Below are 22166 nucleotides of genomic sequence, written 5' to 3' on the forward strand. Positions count from 1 at the left end.
GCAACGCGACGCTACCCACCCTGAGCTGTGGCTCGCAATCCACGGGTTAAGCTCTGCCACAGCCACCGTGGCTCGCAACGCGACGCTTCCCACCCTGAGCTGTGGCTCGCAATCCACGGGTTAAGCTCTGCCACAGCCACATTAAGAAGTCAAGGCCTGAGGAAGTCCAACAACCACATTTAGGATCCAAGTAAACAGGAGATAAGTGACAGCATCTGCAGGAGAGGGAGGTGAAAGGACATTTAGTTGCACCCTGACAAGGAAGCAGAGAATGGTCTCTATCTTCCCAAAAAGAGACTTGCTGCAATATTAAGCAAGTAATTACCGATAGAAGCTACAAACTAAAATTGTTGTGAAGCTTTACTTCCTGGTTTCTAGTCAGTAAAATTTCAGGGTTCATTCTAGTGATATCCTCAAAAGAATTCAGCAGAAAGGCTCCCAAACTCTGAAAACGATGCTAGTGGATAGCCGTCTGAATTTATTTGACAAAAGTCAGGCAGGGACTGAAAACTGAAAATCATTCAGAAACATCATCGGAAAGAAAATGGAGTCAGAGTGGTAACTCCGCTTGCGAAAAAGCAAGCTTCAACAAATGGTGCATTATTGTAATAGGACCAAGAATAAAAGTCATATGACACCGTCCTTCAGATCAAGGTAGGAATGAAAACCTGAAACTGTGAAACCCCTAAAACCTGTGTTCTGCGCAGAGGTAAACAGGAATGAGAGGCAGAATAGATGAGCAAAAACTCGTTAGCCCTAATACAATAGGTAAATAATGCCCATCTTGTGTGCTTCCTTTCATCTTTGATATAGTCAACTTGCTCTTTCCCAATGCTCTTACCCATAATGCTTATCATTCTTTCATTACATTTAGTCCTGTTTTCAAGCTTTTGTTATACTGTAGTGTCTACAAATGCATTTTTTTTTTTTCTTTTGCTCTATTGTATGCTTCCACTGTTACGGATCAAGCATGCCTTTAACTCGTTGGCTTTGGAGATTACTTATCCCTCCGTAGTTTATTTGGCATGCCACATTACTGATTTTCTCTTGTAATTTACAGATGTCAGCTATGCCAATATTAAGAAATAGCCTAAATGACACACAAAGGGAATATCAGGATGTGATGTTCAAAATATATCGCTGAGGAAGATATGCTATGGTATGAAGCTTCCATTGCCAGCGAGAACATGCTCAGTGTGTCGAGTTTAATCATTTTTCGATGTTGACCTTATGTATGTTTAAATTTGCTTCAAATGTTAATCATTCAAAAAGAGCAGCATTACTAATAAGTTTGCTGATACATCAGTGACATTTTTTTTTTTTTTTATTAATCGCTGATAAAGACACTAGTTCGTCCATTTTAACTTGGTAGAGATATTTGCAGCTTATTTCCCTTGCCTCATCTGCAGCATGACTAGTACCCTTTCCACAGCACTTCATCGCTACTGACTAGCACTGTGTTCCAGTGTTAATATCTTGTTACAGCTCAGCGTTAAGGTTGGAGAATTGGCATATTTAAGCGAAGTTAAAGAGAACAATAGTTACATCATACATTAATTTAAGTATCGAATTAAATGTTTGCGCATGTCAATCACGGTTACCCCTCTTCATCGTATTTCTCATTCCTACACTCGCCGTCTCTTATCCAAGGATCATATGCGTTTTGTGAACAGTTAAACGAGTCCCAGAGAAGTAGACTGTAGCACCAGTCGAACAGGGCAGTACTCCCAAGGTGGATGGAAAACTGATGACAGGTAGAGCTGGAACTCCCGTTTCATCAGCCCTCAGGACCTGACCATCCCCTTTTGCTGAACTCTTTCAGTGTTTCAGAAAGTGAGAGTAGGCCAGCATGCTCTCCAGTACAAGTTTCTCTAACTGTCAACACCGAAGTACATGCACAGTACACACTACACTACCTTTTCAAAATTAGAAAAGAAAAATGTCGTCAATAAATCATGCCTCGGAGTCTCCGGGGGGGGGGGGACCATAAATTCCCTCACCATCCGCCCCTCTCCCGGTGATAACTCAGAGAGATGCCTGGAACCACTGTCTGACTCACTTCTTCATTTCTTCAACATTCGTGGCCATTCCTCAGACTTTAATAGGGAGCGCGGTAGCTCGGTGGTAGGGTGTCGGGCTCATAATCGTGAGGTTGCGAGTTCGCGCCCCGCCCGGTGGCTGCTGTGCTGGGAGGGGTAGCGCTCCCCTTTGACCCTATAGCAGGGCTATATGATCTGATGAGGTCTAGCTCGGGGATTGATCCCTTCCTCTAACTTTCTCTCTGTTGAACACCATTCTCCTCTTTAAACCTCACCCTCTCTTCTTGACAGAGACTCAGCTGTCTGAGGCAGCTGACAGCAGACCCTTTTCTGTTTCCTCCTACTTTATACTCATCTCAAAGCCAAAGGTGGCTGTATAAACACCAGCGAAGATGTTGGTATACCATTTATACCAGTACTGTATAACTATTTTCCGGTGGCATATTTAGCCGTGGATTTGTGTGTGTGTGTGTGTGTGTGTGTGCGTGCCCCTGGAGCAGCTTTCATGTCACAAAGATAACTAATTTTCCAACCGTCTTCAGTTTTTTGTGGATTTTTGTTGTTTATGCCTTGTTTTCTTGGTGTTTAGCATTCATATGGATATCCTATGCGTGTTTTGATGTCTCAGAGTGGCAGAATGACTGGAAAACTGCCAAAATTTGGAGGGATACTGTACATATAGGTACTTTTATTTTTATTTGCATGGTTTTCTTGGTGTTTAGTATTACTTTGGATATTCCTATGAGTGTTTTGTTATCAAAATATGGCCGATGGACCTGAAAATAGTGCCGGATTAGGAAGGGGTATTGTACATACAGTAGTGTATAGGTAGGGTATTTTTTGGTTTTCATTGCACTTTTTTGCATGGTTTTCTTGATGTTTAAGATTATTTTGGATATTCCTATGTGTGTTTTGATGTTTAAATATGGCAGAATGATCAGAAAACACTGCCAAAATTAGGAGGGGTACTGTACATACTGTACAGTAGTGTATAGAGAGGGTGTTTTTTTTTTTTTTTAATGGTTTTCTTGGTGTTTAATATTGGATATTCCCATGTGTGTTTTAATGTCTGAATATGGCAGAATTACTGGAAAACATTGCCAATATTAGCAGGGGTACTCAACATACAGAAGTGTATGGCGAGGGCGTTTTTTTTTTTTTTTCAGTGTTTTTTATTTTCCATGATTTTCATAGTGTTAAAAATTATTTTCAATATGCCTGTGTATCTTTTGATATCTAAATATGCCCAAATGGCCGGAAACACTTCCAAAGTAAGCAGAGGTAGTGTGCAAATAGGTTTGGTATAGGTTGGAGGTTGGGTATAGGTAGGGTCTGGGAATTGTAGGGGGGATATTTTTCATTATCCAGAAATTGCCACTACCTGGACATGCCTTTGGCTCGATTACATCGGATAATTGAGGGACTACTGTATATGTAAATTGTATATATATATATATATATATATATATATCTATATTTTATTTTATGCCATATCTATATATATATATATATATATATATATATATATATATATATATATATATATATATACTGTATATGTATGTATGTATGTATTAGTGATAGGTGGTGGCGACCATCATCCACTCACGTGATGCAGTGCTGCCTACTTCTTCCTTAGCCTTTATCATTCTTTTTCTGTGCCTGCCCTCCTCTTCCTGTTTCTCCCATCTTTCCTGTCACTTCTTATTGCTTTTCTTTCCTCTACAGGTGGCTTTACATTGAGTGGCAAGCCAAATGGTTTCCTGTAAGCCAAGAAACCATTTACAACGCTGGGTGGTAACCATATAACCAAACCATACGTGCTCCCTACGTGTCAGCAAGTGGGTTGGTGGAGAGTTAGTGCCCTTCCCCGTAAAGCAAATACCGTAAAACACCCTAACTTCGGACATTTTTATGTTTTAATGAATAATTCTGTGTAAAATGGTGCAATGTTATCCCTGTTGGTGTCCTTTGGTAGCCAGGGACAGTGCCTACTGAATCCATATAGTAAAAAATATAAGCCACACTAAACTTTTTTTTTTTTTTTTTTTTTTTAAGTGTCCGAAGTTAGTAACACTGAGCTCTGTAGTACGGAGAGGCTCATGGCTAACACAGCGTAACTGATGTAGCCGCCGCCAGGGCGGCGCTGGTGTGGCGGTAGCCATGTTACACCTCGCCTGATGCCCACGGTTTTTGAACTGAGGTATTCGTCGGTTTTTTTTAAAGCAGCCGATGATTCCGTAATATATAGTGCCACGGTCAGCTGTGCAGCTTCTGGATGCAAAAATGGATACAGGAATTCGTCAGAGATAGCACTACATTTCACAAGTAAGAAATATATCTTGTTGCTAATTCTGTAAGATTAATTCCACCTGGGGTGGGGCGGGAAGATTCTTCCCCGGTATCCTTGCATGAATGAGGCCACTAAAACGGGCCCATTTATCTCTAGTCTTTCTCTCCATGTCCAGTTTTCTTCTGTTCACACTCTCTTGTAGATATTTCCATGTTTCTTCCGGCCTTTATCAATCTAGACATTCGGTTTCATGACATGGGTAGTGCCATAAAGGGTAAATTCTGCACTGCAGCAACCAGTGGCGTTGTTTTATACTCATTGGCTAATGTACTCGATATAATTCGTTGAACTAGGCAGAAAAAAAAAAATCCATATACGTTTTTGTATTATAAGCAAAAAGAGCAAAAAGTGTCTCTTTATTAATAGCCTAATCACTGCTCAGTGGAAATGAAGTATTTGATTTTGAATTTAAGTGTCGGTGTTTCAATATGGCTGCCAAAATCACATGCCCGCGGCGGAGATAGCCTCTCCATATATATATATATATATATATATATATATATATATATATATATATATATATATATATATATATATACTATGGCTCAGTAGATTAGAGTGCTCTGACCGAAGGGTCATAATACACTACATGTATATCCAGAAGCTTATGGATAATTTTATTTTTCAGGCTGACGGCAGTTTTAACTACACGGAAACGACTGGGGTTGGTAAATGCCCTTATGATCCCAGACACAATTCAACGTTTGTCTATGTTGGTAAGTATGTTGCAGATCTGTATATTGTTATGTGTAATGTATGGCTACATTTCAGTAGAAGTTGTTGTGCAGTAATTCCAGTTATGTTGTATTTATATAGTTGTATCTACCTAGTTGTGAAAATTATACAGGCGATGAGCTACGCTTGTGGGCTGTGGGGTTCTGTCACCTTGTCTCAGCCAGTCAACCTTTGCTTTAAACTCGTTTTAAGTGTTTGAGCTGGATGATCTCTTTGTCCAGGTTATTCCACAGGCCTATGTATCTACATGAATTTCTTAATATCCTTCAGGCAACTCCTCTGAATTTCTTTCCAGGACCTCTCGTTGCTCCCCCGTCCCATACGAACAGATCTCTGTTAGTTTTGTCTACTCCCATCATGGCCCTAAACACTACAGTCATGTCACCTCTCTCTCTCCTTTCTTTTTAGATAGACAGATCTAGCTTTTCCAGCCTTTCCCTGTATGACAGATCTGCCAGGCTAGGGACCATCTTGGTTGCTGTTCTTTGTATTCTCTCGATCCTGTTTATATCTTTTTATGTGGGGACCACATTACTGCCGCGTTCCAACCTGGGGCAGATCGTAGGCACTCGATTTTTTCATCTCATCCATGTATTGAAATGCCACTCCTGTGTTTGTCATGAGCTTATATGTGTCTCTGACAGCCTTGTTAGTGTTTTTTCAGGTGACAAATTATCCTGGACCAACATTCCCAGGTCCCTCTCTTCTCTCGCTTTTGTGATTGGTTCCTTTCCCATCGAGTACTGTAAGTTAGTGATGACCTCTTTGTACTTTTACCCATTTCCAATATCTTGCTTTTTTTTTTTTTTTTGCATTGAATTTCATTTCCCATACCCAGCTCCACTCATAAATCCCGTCCAGATCTTCACATTTTACAATCCTTTACGATGCATTAGGTTGCACATTGAATATTTAAAGCTGTATTGCAGATACAGATGTGACTGATGTTCTGCTGAAACCCAGTACTGTCTGGGTGATTTTACATAACATCTAGAGCAGCTTTTAATGTTTATAAAACTGATGGATCTCATTTGAGGGGAAGAATTGGTTTTAATAGCCTGTTATTATTTTTTTACTAACGTCATTTAGCAGAAATCCATTTTAAAATGATTAGTTGACACAGTTACGGTATATCCTAATTGCATCTTTAATATCGAGCTTTTTCCTATCATTATTTGTATTATTCTTAAAAACTAAGTTTTGATCTGATTTGGACCAAACTTGGTAAAAGGGTTGGGGATCAGCTTAAGGGCCCTTTTTTTATGTTGTAAATAGAACAGTAGCACAAGGTCAAGGTCACATGTGGTAAAGTCAACTGAAGCAGTGTCTGTCCAGTTTAGACCACATCTTGGAAAGGTTACTTTAGAGTAAGGTAGAGGTGAAAAGATTCGATTTCGAAAACATTTAGTTAGAGAACAAGGTCACAGGGAAAGGTCAGATGTTTAGTTCACAGGGCAAGGTTGGCACAAACAGTTCTGAACAGAGTGGAAGGCTTAGTGGAAAGCTTAAGTGTGAGCAAGAATGAAGAAACTGATATTTTGATTTTCAGTGCAGTCAGTCATAGGTGAAGGTCATAGGGCAAAATAAAAAGCTTGGCCCTTAGACCAGTGGATGAGTGTAGGAGTTAAACCCTCTTAATGCTGTCATTGTTTAAAATATGAATTCACATGGAATATATCAAGTAACATATTGAGTTGGCAGTAGAAGCTATTTCATTCATAAGGTTGGCTGAGGCTAATTATTTAATGTTTATTTTACTGCTGTAACCCATCATTTTTCCTACTCTGGAACCCTACCTAGCTATAGAGAAGATAGAATTAACCAAGGTAAAGAAGTTTGACCATTACAGTGACTCTTCCCAGTATATAATTGTCACCATTTCCCAGTCAGTGATAATCACCAGTGCATTCATTAAAAAAAAATAATAATAAATAACATAAAAAGTTCAGAGTGGGCATGTATAAAATATGGGGGGGGATATTTGAAAGAATAAGTAATGCCTTCTTATATTTCTGTTGTGAATGTTTTTAACAAGCAGTGTAGTAGGTCTGCTGCAAATTTTGCTTGTAGATTTGAGCTCTGATACGGTAACTTAGCTTCTCTGTCACTTTGTCACTGTAGTTCGAGAAATAATTGTACAGGATTATAAGGCACACTGCCATTGTACTAATACTTCTTCTTCTGGTGCAGATGGACAGCTGTACTCTGGCACAGTTGCTGACTTCCAGGGCACCATACCCCTCATCTTCAGGGACCCTCTCAAGACAGACCAGAATGACTACAAACAGCTCAACGGTTAGAACAAAACTTTTTACTGAAAGTCCTCATTGGGACTTACTTTATTGTTTAGTGTAATGACGACTGAAATAGTACTGTTGATGGTAACATTAACAATTTGACAGATATGTTTGTTGATACCCCTTACAGGATTAAGGCATCTGGCAATAGATAGATAGATTGTGGTAACTACTGATATCAGTTTTACTTCATTGTACTGTGTATAATCATTACAAGATATATTGTTATACTGTTTCCATCTGCTTACTCCACAATAAGTGAAGTGTTACTAATATAAAGACATTATACAGTACCTGACTGTCCTCTTGGTTTTCCTTGCCATTTTTTTGCCCCCCCCAAAAAAAAAAAAAAAAAAAAAAAGTTGTTCAACAGCATTTCTGTTTTATCTGCTATTTCCTCACCATGCATCACTGTAATTCATTTCATTTTGTTATCAGTATAGTACAGTACACTCAAACCTCGATTTAAGGGACTAAATGGGGAATCAACTTGTCCCTTACTTGAAAATGCCCCTTACTCAAAAATGTCCATTGTTTTATCACATATATAGACAGTCTTATTATGATATGCAATGATTGTTTCACTTATCGTACTTATATATACGATTATGAATATTATTTTACGGGTACTGTATAAAGAAACATATTAATGTGTATAACCTAGACATTACGTATCATTTTTGAATGGTCCTGTCCGTTTGTCAGGTAGAATATGGAGTCCCTTAAATCCGAAATCCCTTAAATCGAGGTTTGAGTGTATATGGTATTGTGTATGGTACTGAACTTTTTAGGGTTTCTTTTGTGTTTTCCATTTTCTCCAATTTCTCTCTTTGCAATTTTAATTTTACAATCTCTCATCTGTTGTTTCTCTGAAACAGCACCAGATTTTGTGCATTCGTTTGACTATGGAGACTTCGTATTCTACTTCTTCCGTGAGACTGCAGTTGAATACATGAACTGTGGAAAACGTGTGTACTCCCGGGTGGGGCGTGTGTGCAAATCTGACCGTGGCGGAGGGCAGGCCAGTTTCAAACTCTTCTGGACTTCCTTCCTCAAGAGCAGACTTAATTGTTCTGTACCAGGAGACTACCCCTTCTATTTTGATGAGATACGTGAGTACTGTAATTTACAGCACATTTACCAAACCATATGTGCTCCCTACATGTCAAGTAGGTTGGTGGAGGGTTAGTGCCCCTCCCTGTAAAACAAATAACTCGGAGTCAAATGGCCACCCCATACGGGATTATGGCGTCTGGCAATAGATAGGTAAATTTAGCTTTATCTGCCTGAATTTATTTATTTATTTTTTATTTTTATTTTTTTTTAATAGAAAGATGGAATGAAAGAGAGGACCTGCATAACTTTTACTTGTGAAGATATATGTAGGCTATATGAGAGATTCTTTGCACATGCAGAAGACCTAATTTCCTTTCACTGTTGCAGGGTAGCAGACTGTTGTGATAATAATAATGATCATGATATCTATACAGTAGTTAACACTTTTGTTCAAGTACTGTACTGGTGTGGCTGAGTCATGCAAACAGCATGTTGAAAAAAGTTATGCTGATTTTGAGGGTTAAGCACTAATTAATGTGAGTGTGGAGGACTGGGTGGAAAGTTGCTTTCAAGTTCAGTAGCTATATCAGTGAGTGAATGGTAAATGGCTTCAGTTAGTTGACAGACTTTCTTCATGTAGCCTACATGTTGATCCTCATCGCCTCATCAGCCAAAGGGGCCTTCCAAAAGCTGAATACTCTAAAATCATGTGATGCTGGGTATTATAACATACAACTATGGCTGAGTAGAATTGTCTGGCATTCACCAAAATATAAAATACTGTAAAGTGCATTTTCGAACTGAAGAGACAAATGTGAGATTCCTGTAATTTTTGAGTATGCAGTGTTATTGTATGGTACAGCTGAAATCAGTGACAACAGCTTGTTGAGAAGAATGGAGTATAGTACTGGTAATAGTTAGAGCATAGTATCAATATATGTTTGGTATTTCTGAGTAAGTCTTTTTTCTAGGAGCATTTACAACTGTACATAATCATCATCATCATCATCAGTCATCATCATCATCATCATCATCATCAGCAGCAGCAGCAGCAGCAGCTATGCAGTACAGTTTGTTGTTGTTGTCCCAGGCTGATTTGAACACAAACTCAGACTGCAGACTGAAGTTGCCATTATCCTGCAGTCCACCATCCTCCATTTGGGGGATAGGGAGGGAGTTTATGGATATTAAAAACATCAAGCAGGCAGCAGAACCACCTGGTTGAATCAGTGCCATCATGTGCATGCAACCCTCTCTAGGAGTAATTTTCAGTCTGATAATAGATTATAAAGACAAAGATGAAGGACACAATAATGAAATGTAGTCAGGTGATAATTTTGCTAAATCTTGTAAATTTCAGGATTATGCACTATATTATCTGTTTTTCTCCAACAGAGTCAACCACAGATGTCATCCCTGGAGTGTATGGAGGAGAAAATCATGAAATTATATATGCAGTTTTTACTACACCTCCCAACTCCATCCCTGGATCTGCAGTGTGTGCCTTTTCCATGCGGTCTATTTTGGATGCATTTGAAGGGGCATTCAAGGAACAGGAGACAATGAACTCAAACTGGCTTCCTGTCAGGTCATCCAAGGTGAGGTACAGATTGTTTTTGTTGTGGTCCCAGACCCATATAGATGTGCAAGAACTGAGATGGAGAAGAGAAAAAGATGAAATTGGAATAGGAAGGGTATGCAGAAAGTAAAGTGAAGAGGCAGTAGAAGAGGGAAGAGGAGTGTAGAGGAAGAGAAGAAAGTGCTGTTTGAGGAAACTATGGTAAAAAATGTGAAAGACTGAAAGAAAAGAGTATGGGGCAAATGTAATATGTCACTGAAATATTTAATTGTAACTTAGCTTTGTGATTCTGTTGTAAAATATTGTGATAACCACAAGGTGGTGTACCGTGGACCTGCAGATCATTTGCCTTGTAAAACATTGCTTGATTGTGTATTGTGGAGTTGCCCACTCACTTCAGGTATTTGGAAGTTTGGCTGTTGCAGTATATTTAGTGTACAGTGTACAACCCTCACCTTACATGTCATTTTCACGCCACTGATTTCCCCACTTGTGACAGGTGCCAGAACCTCGACCTGGAAGCTGTGTGGAGGACACGCAGACACTCCCTGAACTCAATGTCAACTTTGCCAAGACCCATCCTCTTATGGATGAAGCTGTTCCTGCCTTCCTTGGTCATCCTCTTATCATGAAAGCCTCATTTGAGTAAGTTCCAAGTTCTTGATGAATGGATTTATTTTTAAATACCCAAGTCAGATAAAATGTAGGTCCATCCATCCATCCATCTATCCTCCAATCCTATGTTGCCCCATGAGGAGCATAGGAGCCCTGGGCTAGGCAAGTTGGTCCTGACATTTAAGATAAGAGTGACCAGCCTCACTCATCCCTGAGTGACATTACGTAAGCGATACACCCCAACCATCCCTTTGGTATAAACCTTCACTGGCTCAATCCAACTGGAGCTCCGTAATTACCCGCTAAACCACTAGGCGCCAAAATTTGGTTATATGGTTACCACCCAGCATAGTAAATGGTTTCCTGGTGTACAGGAAACCATTTGGCTTGTCACTTAGTGTTGACTCACCCATAGGCAGATGGAAGAGGAAAGAATGAAGGAAAGAAAGACATAAGAGAGAGTGTAAGTCACCTGTAAGCAGAAGGACATGGAAAGAATGAAGGAAAGAAAGATAGAAGAGGATGGGTAATATAGATATACAGTACTTCACTGTATTATAGTCACGTTGAATATTGAGTACTTTCAGTTGTCTTCTTGGTGGTTTTCATTTCATAATACCTCGGTGGGAACTTCTCTCATAAAAACAGCAGTGTTCCTTTGTTTGTTTAGGAGGTACTGTGTGTATTGAAAATGTTGACTGCTCTTATTTTTAGACTTGTGCTTCATACTTTTAGTTCTGCTATTTTACTTATCTCATTTTTCATTCATGATCAGTGTTCTACTCAGGTCCCAATGGAAGAAGGTATCCATCTCCCCAAGCGTGTTCATTTATGCAAATTCTCCTGACAGTTCACCTTGATTCCAGTCACCCATTCCATTTGCCCAGTGGCAGTCTTACCTCCATATTTTTTCCCTCCATTTCCAGGGACATTTCCTTTCACAAATATGTAATGAGTTTTTTCCATTTAAATTTTTTATTTGACATTATCATAAGAATTTTAGTTTCTTCATTCTAGTAGGTTGATGTTGGAGCATGTACTTTCTTATCATCAGCTTATGTCTCATATTCAGTTTAATGATTAAGCCTGCTACATTACTGTTTTCATTTTTCTAATTGTGTTTAATGCTGTACTGGATCCAAATGTGTATGTGTTGTATATTATAAGATTTGATATTCTGTGCTCTGTAGATTCTGTACATTTAATGATATTTTCCTTCTCACAGGTACCGATTCTCCAAGTTGGTGGTGGACCCACAGGTGACGTTCCTGGATGGCAAGACAGTTGATGTTCTGTTTATTGCAACAGATACTGGGGTTATTTTCAAGGCCATAAATACTAGGGCTGTTGAGGATACTAGGTAATGACTTGATGGTGTTGCTGATAATACAGGATAGGTATTACATAACCAGTGTGTGATAGTTTTCAGTATGTAAGCTCAAAATTTACCAATGTTAGCTCAGGGATCATACTACCTAACAACAATGTTAACAAGTTCTGGCTAAAGGGTTTACATTTCATCTGATGAGTTACCACATCATAGTCTAATTCGTGGATCACTCTTTATTTATATATATATATATATATATATATATATATATATATATATATATATATATATATAAAACTGATTCTGAACTCCATTGCATATACAGTACTTGGTGAAATCATCCTTGTTACAGCCATGTCAAACTGTCTTGTACAGCACCAGTATTGTATGTTCCTAGGTTTATGTCATCATCATCATTATCATCCGAACCTCCTTTTCCACTCCAGGGAAGAGTGAGGAGCAGCATCGTCCAGACAGCCTAAGTTTGCCTAATAGACTTGTTTCCGGTTCTGGGTAAACATGGCAAGTGTGCTGTGCCATGTACTTAGAAGCTTATGGTATATGTATCTTTTAATTTAATTTATCAGTTGCACTGATCAAGATGTGATAACTTTACTTCTTTGCGGCTGGAGGGAAGCAGCTGCCATATTGGCGATAATGTCAGTATTCATAATGCAGATACGCTCCATTCCCTCACACAAGACTTTACCAGGAACAGTGATAATAGTTGTCAAGATATTTACTGACATTGCCACTGTAGATCCAAACGACCCACTTCAAGTATGTTGTGAAGGAAAACTTTTCATGGTGTAAATGGGTGGTACCTGTTAGGTACGTAAATTGCAGTGAAATCGACTAGAAGTAGCTTACAGTTACGCCTTTTCTGAGCGGTGCTCATACCTCGTGAGGTGGAAAGTGTTTAATGTATGGCATACAGTATCAGTTATATGAGTTTGTATTGGTATTGTGCTCATGAATGTTTAATATTTGACCTCTTCATTACTGTATTTGTTTTCTGAAAGAACAGTTTCAGTAAGTGACTCTGAACTTGATAGTAAAGTACAGTAACCCCTCCAATATCCGGATCAATAGAGCCATCGGTGGGTTCGGATATTGGTTTCGTCCGGATATTGGGCCCCAGCTTATGGACTTGTACTTATGGACCCTAACTCAAAGAAACACCTATACAACTCCCTCTGGACATGCATAGCACCTATTTAACACCCAAATCACACCAATAAGGCACATAAATGACTGAAATAAATGCAAAAGAAACATAAAATGTGGGTTTAGAAGTATGTTCATACATTAATAAACATTCTGGTACTTATGGACTCTAACCGAACCTAACCTAACCGAACCGAACCTAACTCTGAAAAACACATTCCTACTGCACATGCATGAGGTAAGTATAGTATGGAAAGAAGTACAGTATGACACTTTCTGGTAAGTATAGTATGGAAAAAAGTACAATATGAAACATTCTGGTAAATATAGTATGGAAAATAGTACAACATGAAACATTCTGGCTACTTACAGCAAGTCCCTGGCCACCTCGATGAATAACCGCCTCCTCTCGGACTCTGACAGTAAGAACGATTTCCTGAAGCACTTGCATTACACTTCCTGAAGTCTTGCACTGAACTTAGTCACTAACACACAGAAGTCCGTTCTTTTCACAGTGTTCACTTTAGTCCAAATAATGTTCCATTTTACTTTAAGTGTTGCACATTAACTTTTCCCCATTTTTTTAAATTTTCCAAAGCCAAAACAAAGAAGGTTAGTTACGTTAAATTTCTTTTCTACTGAGTCTTTTCTCCCAACTTGAAAACCTTAACACAACACACCGTTTTTTTCACTGCACAACACTCAAAATTCCCGTGTGGTCTTGTGGAGAAGTTCTTGCTGTTTATTCACTGTCAGAGTCCGAGAGTATCACTGGCAGGCGACCAAGGGGTGCATCGGTGGGTCGTGGTGATGGCGTACCAACTACAGAAGACTCTGAAGATAGCCGCAAACTCACGTCGAGCGGTGACTCCACTGTAGCTGATGTGCTGGGCTGTGGCTCGGAGCATGAGGGCCTGTCTTGGGGAGGCAACGGAGTGGAACCAGGGCTTGGCACAGCGGGGGTCACGGGCCTGAAAAAACTGTCAATCGTTGACTGACGCAAGGACCGACGATTCTGGCGATTGATGATGCGCTGCCGGAAAGCATGCACTTCCTCCACGAGTCCCAAGGGCCCCATCTCCCTGTCGCAGTCTGGGTGTTCCAGGTAGTCTAGGACGAACTCTAGATGTTCCCGGAGTGCGCTCAGCTTGGGGATGGCTGGAGTAGTGTCCTGCTGAGTGGAGTCCGCATCATCATCGCCTTCGTCGTCGGAATCTTCAAGTTCGGGACTAACACCAGCAACCGAAGACGCGATCTCGATATCAGACAACTTCTGATACCCAGGATCGCCCTCGTCGTCGTCCAACCACTCACGAACATCGTCCACATCAACATCGTCGCCGTGCGTACGTAGCCGTGCATGGAAGTCATCCACGTCAAACCCTAGGAAATCGTACTCCACATCTGTTCCGAGAAGCAGACGAGACCAACCATTTTCAAGAGTTTTCACAGGGACTTCCTTCCATGCACTAGCCCAGTTGTACAGCGCAGACTTGATGTTGTAGTGGCGAAGGTTTTCCAAAGTCCGCTTGCCTCGAGTGTCACGTCCTTCCCTGCGCTCGTCCTCGTCCTCGAGGACAACCATCACCTCGTCCAGGAACTTCCGACGGTACAGGCGCTTTGTTGCCACGATCACTCCTTGGTCCATTGGTTGAATGAGAGCAGTCGTATTAGGTGGCAGAAACATGCACCTAATACGGCCATTTTCAGCAACCAAGTCCTTGTCGCACGGGTGGGCAGGTGCATTGTCGAGGAGAAGGAGAGCCTTTACCTGGTCGCGAGGAATTCCCAGTGTCTTCGTCTGGTAATGGATGACCTCCTTGACGAAGTGATGGTGAAACCAGTCTTTGAAAATCACAGCTGTGAACCATGCTTTCAAAGAATGGTACCATACGACAGGAAGGACATCCATCACCCCACGAAGGCACCGAGGCTGCTTTGCACGGCCAACAATAACGGGCTTAAGCCGGTGCATGCCGTTAGCATTGGCACAACACAAAGCAGATATCCGTTCCTTAGAAAGCTTGCGGCCAGGTACATGCTTCTCCGTCTCATCGGCTAGAGTGTTCGTTGGCACCGAGCGATAGAATAGGCCAGTTTCGTCAGCGTTATAGACTTGACCGAGAGTGAGGCCCTCCCTGTCGATCAAGCCTTTCACCTTGTGCCGAAACTCGTCCACTCCATCCTCGTTAGCGTCCAATGCTTCGCCATGTGCTTTACGGTTAGTAAGGCCATGTCGTAACTTGAACGCGAAGAGCCAACCCTCGGATGCCTTGAAGTCAAGGGCGTCGTGAAGCCTTGCAAACTTCTCAGCAGCAGCCTTCAGCTCCGTTCCACATACCATCACACCAGCTGCACGTTGCTGTCGATACCAAATCAACGTGGAGCGGTCGATCTCTGCATACTTGGGGGTAAACATAACCTTCCTCTCCACGTTGCGTTTGCTTCTCGACGAGAAGTCAGCCGTGTACTGCATGAGCTTGTCTCGGGAACGCTTGATATCGAACAAAGTCGACCGGGCCAGGTTGAACTCGCGGAGAATGCGTGAGGAAGACCAACCCGCATCAACCTTCTCCAATATCTCCCGTTTCTTCTCCAGAGTCAACACCACTCTCTTCCTTTTCTCAGGAGGCGGGGCCATCATCACACACACTAAGAGTAGGGCAGAGAGCAGCAGGAGGCCTTGCAGCAAGTACGGCACCACCACAAAAGCGAGCACGTGGGCAGTCATGGCGAACAGCGTAGGTCTTGCCGCGGTGAGAGACAGGCGGGAAGTGGGGAGGATGCAGCGGCGCTCTATCGGACGTCGGAGGAATGACGAACCAAAACAATGCTCTCACGCGGCGCGCGCGGCAAGTTCAAATTACGGACGGCAAAAAATCGATTTTATTTTTTATTTTTTTGGATTTTCGGACCATTTTGGGAATGTTTGATCCCAGGACGATAAGGTTCGGTTAGTGGGGATGTTCGGTTATTGGGCGTCCGGATATTAGAGTGATTACTGTAATTTCAGAAGGGTGCGACGAAATACCAAAACGGTGGTCATTTACCAAATCAACACCAGATCGGCACTTTTAATTGGTGTTATAGATTTCATCACCATATAGGTTTATACACACCAAGTTATCTGAAATCCAGTCAAATTTTTATGTTTAGCTGTTCATAAAAAATCCGGATTCAGAGTGAAAATGGGCTAAAGTTAACAGAAGTGTATCTCCATTAGGTCAACAACTTGCCTTGGTAGACATCTACTTTATATGAATATTAATTTAACGTGCAAATACATTTATTTGCATTGTAAATCAGTATTTGTGCAAAACAAGTCTGTCAAGGCGTGCTGGCAATTGAAAGTACAAATACACGCTAACCTTTGCACGTTTTTGCTCTGAATCCTAATTTTTTATTAAGAGTTAAATTAAGCACAGTTTTTTTTACCAAATTTCAGATAATTAGGTGTGTATGAACCTATATGGTGAAGAAAATTATATTTTCACAACAGTAAAGACTGCATTCCTGCACTGGAAACTTCCGACGAATAGCCAGCCACCACTGATTTCATTTATTCTCACTGGCTGGTACACAGAGGAATAATTTCCCTGGTGTGCTTTTGTCTGTGCATTTACACACTGGAACAAAACACTAGCAATTATTCCTCTTGTTACTGGGCATTCTTGGAGGTCAGAAATAAGCATAGTGTATGGCTGAACATAAACAATGCTGACTGTGCTGTCTCAGTGTGAGTAGTGATGTCATGACCAATCAGAGGCTGCTTGTCATGTGGTATTACAGCTGCCTTATCTATTATTTTTCATCTATCTGCACTTTTTTTGAAAAAAATGCTTGACATGTAGTTTTCTGCATATTTTTTTCCTAAAAAAATATTGTATCTTTTTAAAATATTTTGACCGGAAACTCGTCTGTTCAATGGGGCATGTTTCCATTCACTTATCATTCAAGCCCACGGAATCCTGGCTTCATCAGATAGGCCAAAAAAAACTTTCACAACATTCTGTAGCTTCACGTATACCAATCTGATTTGAGTCAGTCCGAACACTGTCACGTTAAAAAGGGGTGCCAAATCTCTGGTTATGTGCTTCTCCGCACAAAATTCTTCCATCCTACTCAGTCTCTTGTTAGGCCCTTATCCTCACCAACTTCCATACCTCATCCACCTCATCCACACTCATCCACCATATCGTAATCCCATCTCCACCACTCCTACTCTGGACTTTTCATTTTCATGCCACACCATAGTCTCACATCCATATGTTAAAGTTGGCACTAAAACTTCATGTAAGCCTCATGCAGTGGCAACACTCAAGCCTCTGTTTTTTTTATCAAGGCCTTCATAGCACCAGCTACTTTCCTTCCTTGTGTCACTTTACTTTCCACTTCTTTTGCACATTTTCCTCTCTCTTCTATCAATGTACCCAGGTATTTGAACGCTCTCACTAATTCAAGTCTCTTTCCATTCACTGTAACATCACACTGGGAGTCACCTTCTCTTACAGTAACCATCACATTACTCTTTTCTACCTCTGCTCTCAAGGCATGATGCTCACAGACATCTAGAAAACCCTGCCACCCTGCCAAGCTCTTGTCTGGTATTTGCAAGTAGCACAGCATCATCAGCATACAACAAATTTGAAATATTCCATCCACCACCATTCATTACCAACACCATCCCTCTCTCCATTACTCTTATTTTTACTTCTCTCATCTTCCCATCCATGTATATACTGAACTACCATGAAGACATCACACAACTCTGTCACATGCCCACATTGATCGTGAACCAATCAATTAGATGCCCATTTACCCCATACACATGCCTCACTACCATCATAAAAACCCTTGACTTCACTTAGCAGCTTACAATCTACACTATACGTGTGCAAAACCTTCCACAATCCTTCTCTGTTTACTTTGTCATATGCTTTTTCCAGATCCATAAATGTTTGTCTCATTGTACTGAAATGCTGTACGCAACAGTACGTACTAGGTATGATCATGGTTTGTTAGGTTGTACTTAACATTTTTTGTTATATAGTATACAACATGCTACATATTCTTTCCACAGCATCAAGCCAGTAATCATTGAGGAGATAAGAGTTTTTGAGCATCACACACCTATAGTCAATCTGCAGATAGCACAGCCTAGCCAGGGGGAGAGCCGATTGATAATTATAACTGATGATGAGGTAAAAGCCATCCCTCTTCATCGCTGCCACAAAGCCATCACATGCAGGTAACAAGAGAATAAATTTTAATACATGTTTAGAAACATTAAAGAAATACATTAGTGTAGTATTATCATGTGCTGTTTCATATTGTAAGGTTAAGGCATATAGTAATGCTCTCTCTCTCTCTCTCTCTCTCTTTTTTTTTTTTTTTTTTTTTTTTTTTTTTTTTTAAGCTGCATATCACACAGATAGCATGTAGTCTGAACTTATTTAGGTAAAATTATCAAATAACATACTGTATCTCCTAGCGTAGTTTGGCATACATTATATGATGGTTTTTCTTATCTGCTTGCAAAATTGATTGCCTCTCAACAGCTTCCATACTGGTATAGGTTTGGCAAAAGATCCATCTGCTGTGGTAATTACTGTTGATTTTTAGATTTTTTGTCATCTGATTATTAGTATTGTAACTTAAGATTTTTCTTGCAGTTCTTGTGTAGGACTCCAAGATCCATACTGTGCTTGGTACAAGGAAGAGGGTAGATGTGGACCAGTGGTGCCTGAAATCACTGGCTCTGCCCTACAAAATATATCAGGATACCACAGTGAATGCCCATACAGTGAGTGTAATTAAGTTCTCTTTAACTTGCATAATTTAAACTGTTTGGAGAGTTGAATGTTGAACAGTAAAGATATTTGATCTCCATAGTTGGAACTTATTGCTTAGTTGAAGACAAAAAGTTGCATTTCTTTTGTTTCATGACGTTTGAATTGTAGTATATATATAAAACTGAATGGAGTAGTGTGTGTGTGTTTTCTTAGCTTTCTGTTTGCTGCAATATATATCATTTGCTTGACATTGATGTGATTGTCCAATGATGTTTTTATTATGAATGTATTTAGAATAATAAGTATTGTCTGTTGTTAGTCTGGTTAAAAATAAGAATGCAATTACTTATTAAGATAACATACTTTTTAAATATTGCATAGTTCTTGTATTTTTTAAATCCCACTTTCCATAGTCTGTGTTGTATATCAGTCTTTTTGTTATCCCCTGTCAATGTGTTTCTTGCAATTATTCCTTTTAATGTCATGATCATTCACTACAAGCTTATGTATGCTACTGGTTTTTGTTAAAAAATTGATCATTGAGATTATAGCTAAAGTCATGCAGAAATGCTCAGTATTTTGCTGATTAAACTGGTCTTGTGTGTGTTATGATCTGTGAGCAAATCATCTGGTTGTTGAGACTTTGCCATTGTACAGTACTAGATATGTTTTTTACAAAATTGAAAATTAATCAGGCTTTTGAACACTAGCCTGTGTGTTTTAGCTAAATATAAGCTTACAATGCAGAGTAACCACTAGAGAAATCTCTGTGTCTTCATCATCTTCATCATCATCCAGACCTTCTCTCCCACCCTAGGGCAGGGTGAGGAATAGCAACATCCAGACAGCCCAAATTTGCCCAATCCAATGGGCCCTGCTTCCATTCACTCACCATTCAAGCCCCTGGAATCATGGCTCTATCTGATACACCAGAAACATTCGCCACATTCACATAAATGTATCCGATAGTGTATCTTACCAGTGTAAAATTTGCAGTACATTTCTCTTGTGGATATTTTGCAGGTGACTGTTCATGTTGCATTTTTGTCAAATGTTTGGCATCCCCTTGCTTTAGCATGGCTGTGATTTCTTACAGACGCAGATAATGACGTGTACAATCCATCAACTCAGATTCAAACCACAGGTAAGTCTGTGTTTAATGTTTGTTAAGAATGCTAATGTTTGTTTAGAATGCTTGTGGTCTTAGTTTGTTTGGTTTCTATTTCTTGTTTTTGATCATTTACTGTATATATATATATATATATATATATATATATATATATATATATATATATATATATCCCATTGGCTCCCAGCGTTTCTAAGCAGGTTTTGCTGGAAGGGTGCTATGTGTACTGCCCTGCGCCTATTGGCTCGTAGTCGCAAAGCTCATAGGTACCTACCCCGGGGTTCCCTTCTTTATTAAATTTTGAAAATGCCCAGTTCTGTCCTATTATGAGGACACTGGGCGCTAATGGGTTAAAGAAACTGACACTCTTGCCCGTGTTTAACCCATTGGCTCAGAGTTCCTGTGCGGGGGATTTTGTTGGAAGGGTGCTAGGCGTACCGTCCTTGGCCTATCGGTTCATAGTCGCAAAGCTCATAGGTACCTACCCCAGGGTTCCCTTCTTTATTAAATTTTGAAAATGCCCAGTTCTGTCCTATATTGAGGACATTCTGTCCTATACTGAGTACACTGGACACTAATGTGATAGATAGATATATATATATATATATATATATATATATATATATATATATATATATAAACACACATATCTATATATATAAACACACATATCTATCTATCTATCCCATTAGTGCCCAGTGTCCTCAATATAGGACAGAACTGGGCATTTTCAAAATTTTATAAAGAAGGGAACCCCAGGGTAGGTGGGTGGGTGTGTGTGTGTGTGTATGTATATATATATATATATATATATATCTCCTTTCTTTCATTCTTTCCTTGTCCTTTTGCCTACGGGTGAATTTACACTCCCTCTTCTGTCTTTCTTTCCTTCATTGTTTCCTGTTCGTTCTGCCTGTGGGTGACTCTACACTGAGTGACAAACCAAATGGTTTCCTGTACACCAGGAAACCATTTACTGTACTATGCTGAGTGGTAACCATGTAACCAAGTTTTGACACCTGGTGGTTTAGTGGGTAAATATGGCACTCTAATGGGATTGAGTCGGTGAAGGTTTATATCCAAGGGGTGGTAGGCGTTTATTGCTCACATAATGCTACTCAGGGATGAGTGAGGCTGGTCACTCTCATCTTAAATGTCAGGACCAACCTGCCTAGCCCCGGGCTCCTATGCTTCTCATGGGGCAATGTAGGATTGGGGCTAGGCAGGTTGGTCCTGACATTTAAGATGAGAGTGACCAGCCTCACTCATCCCTGGGTGGCATTACATGAACAACAAACCCCAACCAACCCTTGGATATAAACCTGCACCAGCTCAATCTGATTGGAGTGCCTTAATTACCCACTAAACCACCAGGCACCATAATTTGGTCATATGGTTAACACCCAGCACAGTAAATGGTTTCCTGGTGTACCGGAAACCATTTGGCTTATCACTCAGTATAGAATCACCTGTACACAGAAGGAAGAAAGAATGAAGGAAAGAAAGAAGAGAGGAAAGGACAGGCACATGAGAGCAGCACTACACTGAGTGAGTGGATGGTGAGCACCCCCACTTACCAATAATATGTGTGTGTGTATATATATATATATATATATATATATATATATATATATATATATATATATATATATATATATATATGATAAGTGTTTCCAATCATTGCTGTCATTGTTAAATACCGTACTTCTTGTTTGTGACAGTCAGATGATGCAATATATTTTTTGTAAAATGAGTGTGACTAGTATGTTTTCAAAGTTATACTATATTACTGTATATCAATACTGTAGTTGCAAAGTCATAATTATGCAGTCCTATGGACTGTGATTATATGCAATGTGTCACTGTACTGGTAAAAGTAATTCCTGTACCTGATGTTGCTGGTTTCTCACTTATGCCTGTTGTGTTCTCAGTACCTGTTAAAAGCACTTTATTTACCAAGCACCTGCATTCAGCACTACACTGACATTTTTCACTCACTCACTCACTCACTCACTAAGTTTCACTGGTTGCCATGCACAGCTTTTTGTTGTTAAACAATAAAGCAGTTAATTGT

At 40.1% G+C, this 22166-nt stretch overlaps 1 protein-coding gene across 1 annotated transcript in view; it reads left to right on the plus strand.

Moving 5' to 3' along the window:
• The window catches only part of LOC145414182 (semaphorin-1A-like), a 605630-nt gene that overhangs the window by 551834 nt on the left and 31630 nt on the right, over nt 1-22166 (plus strand). The window contains exons 8-16 of the mRNA XM_080283747.1: nt 5021-5108; nt 7318-7422; nt 8303-8536; nt 9876-10078; nt 10559-10704; nt 11900-12034; nt 18252-18419; nt 18844-18974; nt 20060-20107. Coding sequence (XP_080139873.1) covers nt 5021-5108; nt 7318-7422; nt 8303-8536; nt 9876-10078; nt 10559-10704; nt 11900-12034; nt 18252-18419; nt 18844-18974; nt 20060-20107 — 1258 coding nt within the window. The remainder of the gene's footprint in view (nt 1-5020; nt 5109-7317; nt 7423-8302; nt 8537-9875; nt 10079-10558; nt 10705-11899; nt 12035-18251; nt 18420-18843; nt 18975-20059; nt 20108-22166) is intronic.

The sequence above is a fragment of the Coenobita brevimanus genome, chromosome 98 (assembly GCF_032717465.1).
Source record: "Coenobita brevimanus isolate Jiangsu-jjx chromosome 98, ASM3271746v2, whole genome shotgun sequence".
Lineage (NCBI taxonomy): Eukaryota > Metazoa > Arthropoda > Malacostraca > Decapoda > Coenobitidae > Coenobita > Coenobita brevimanus.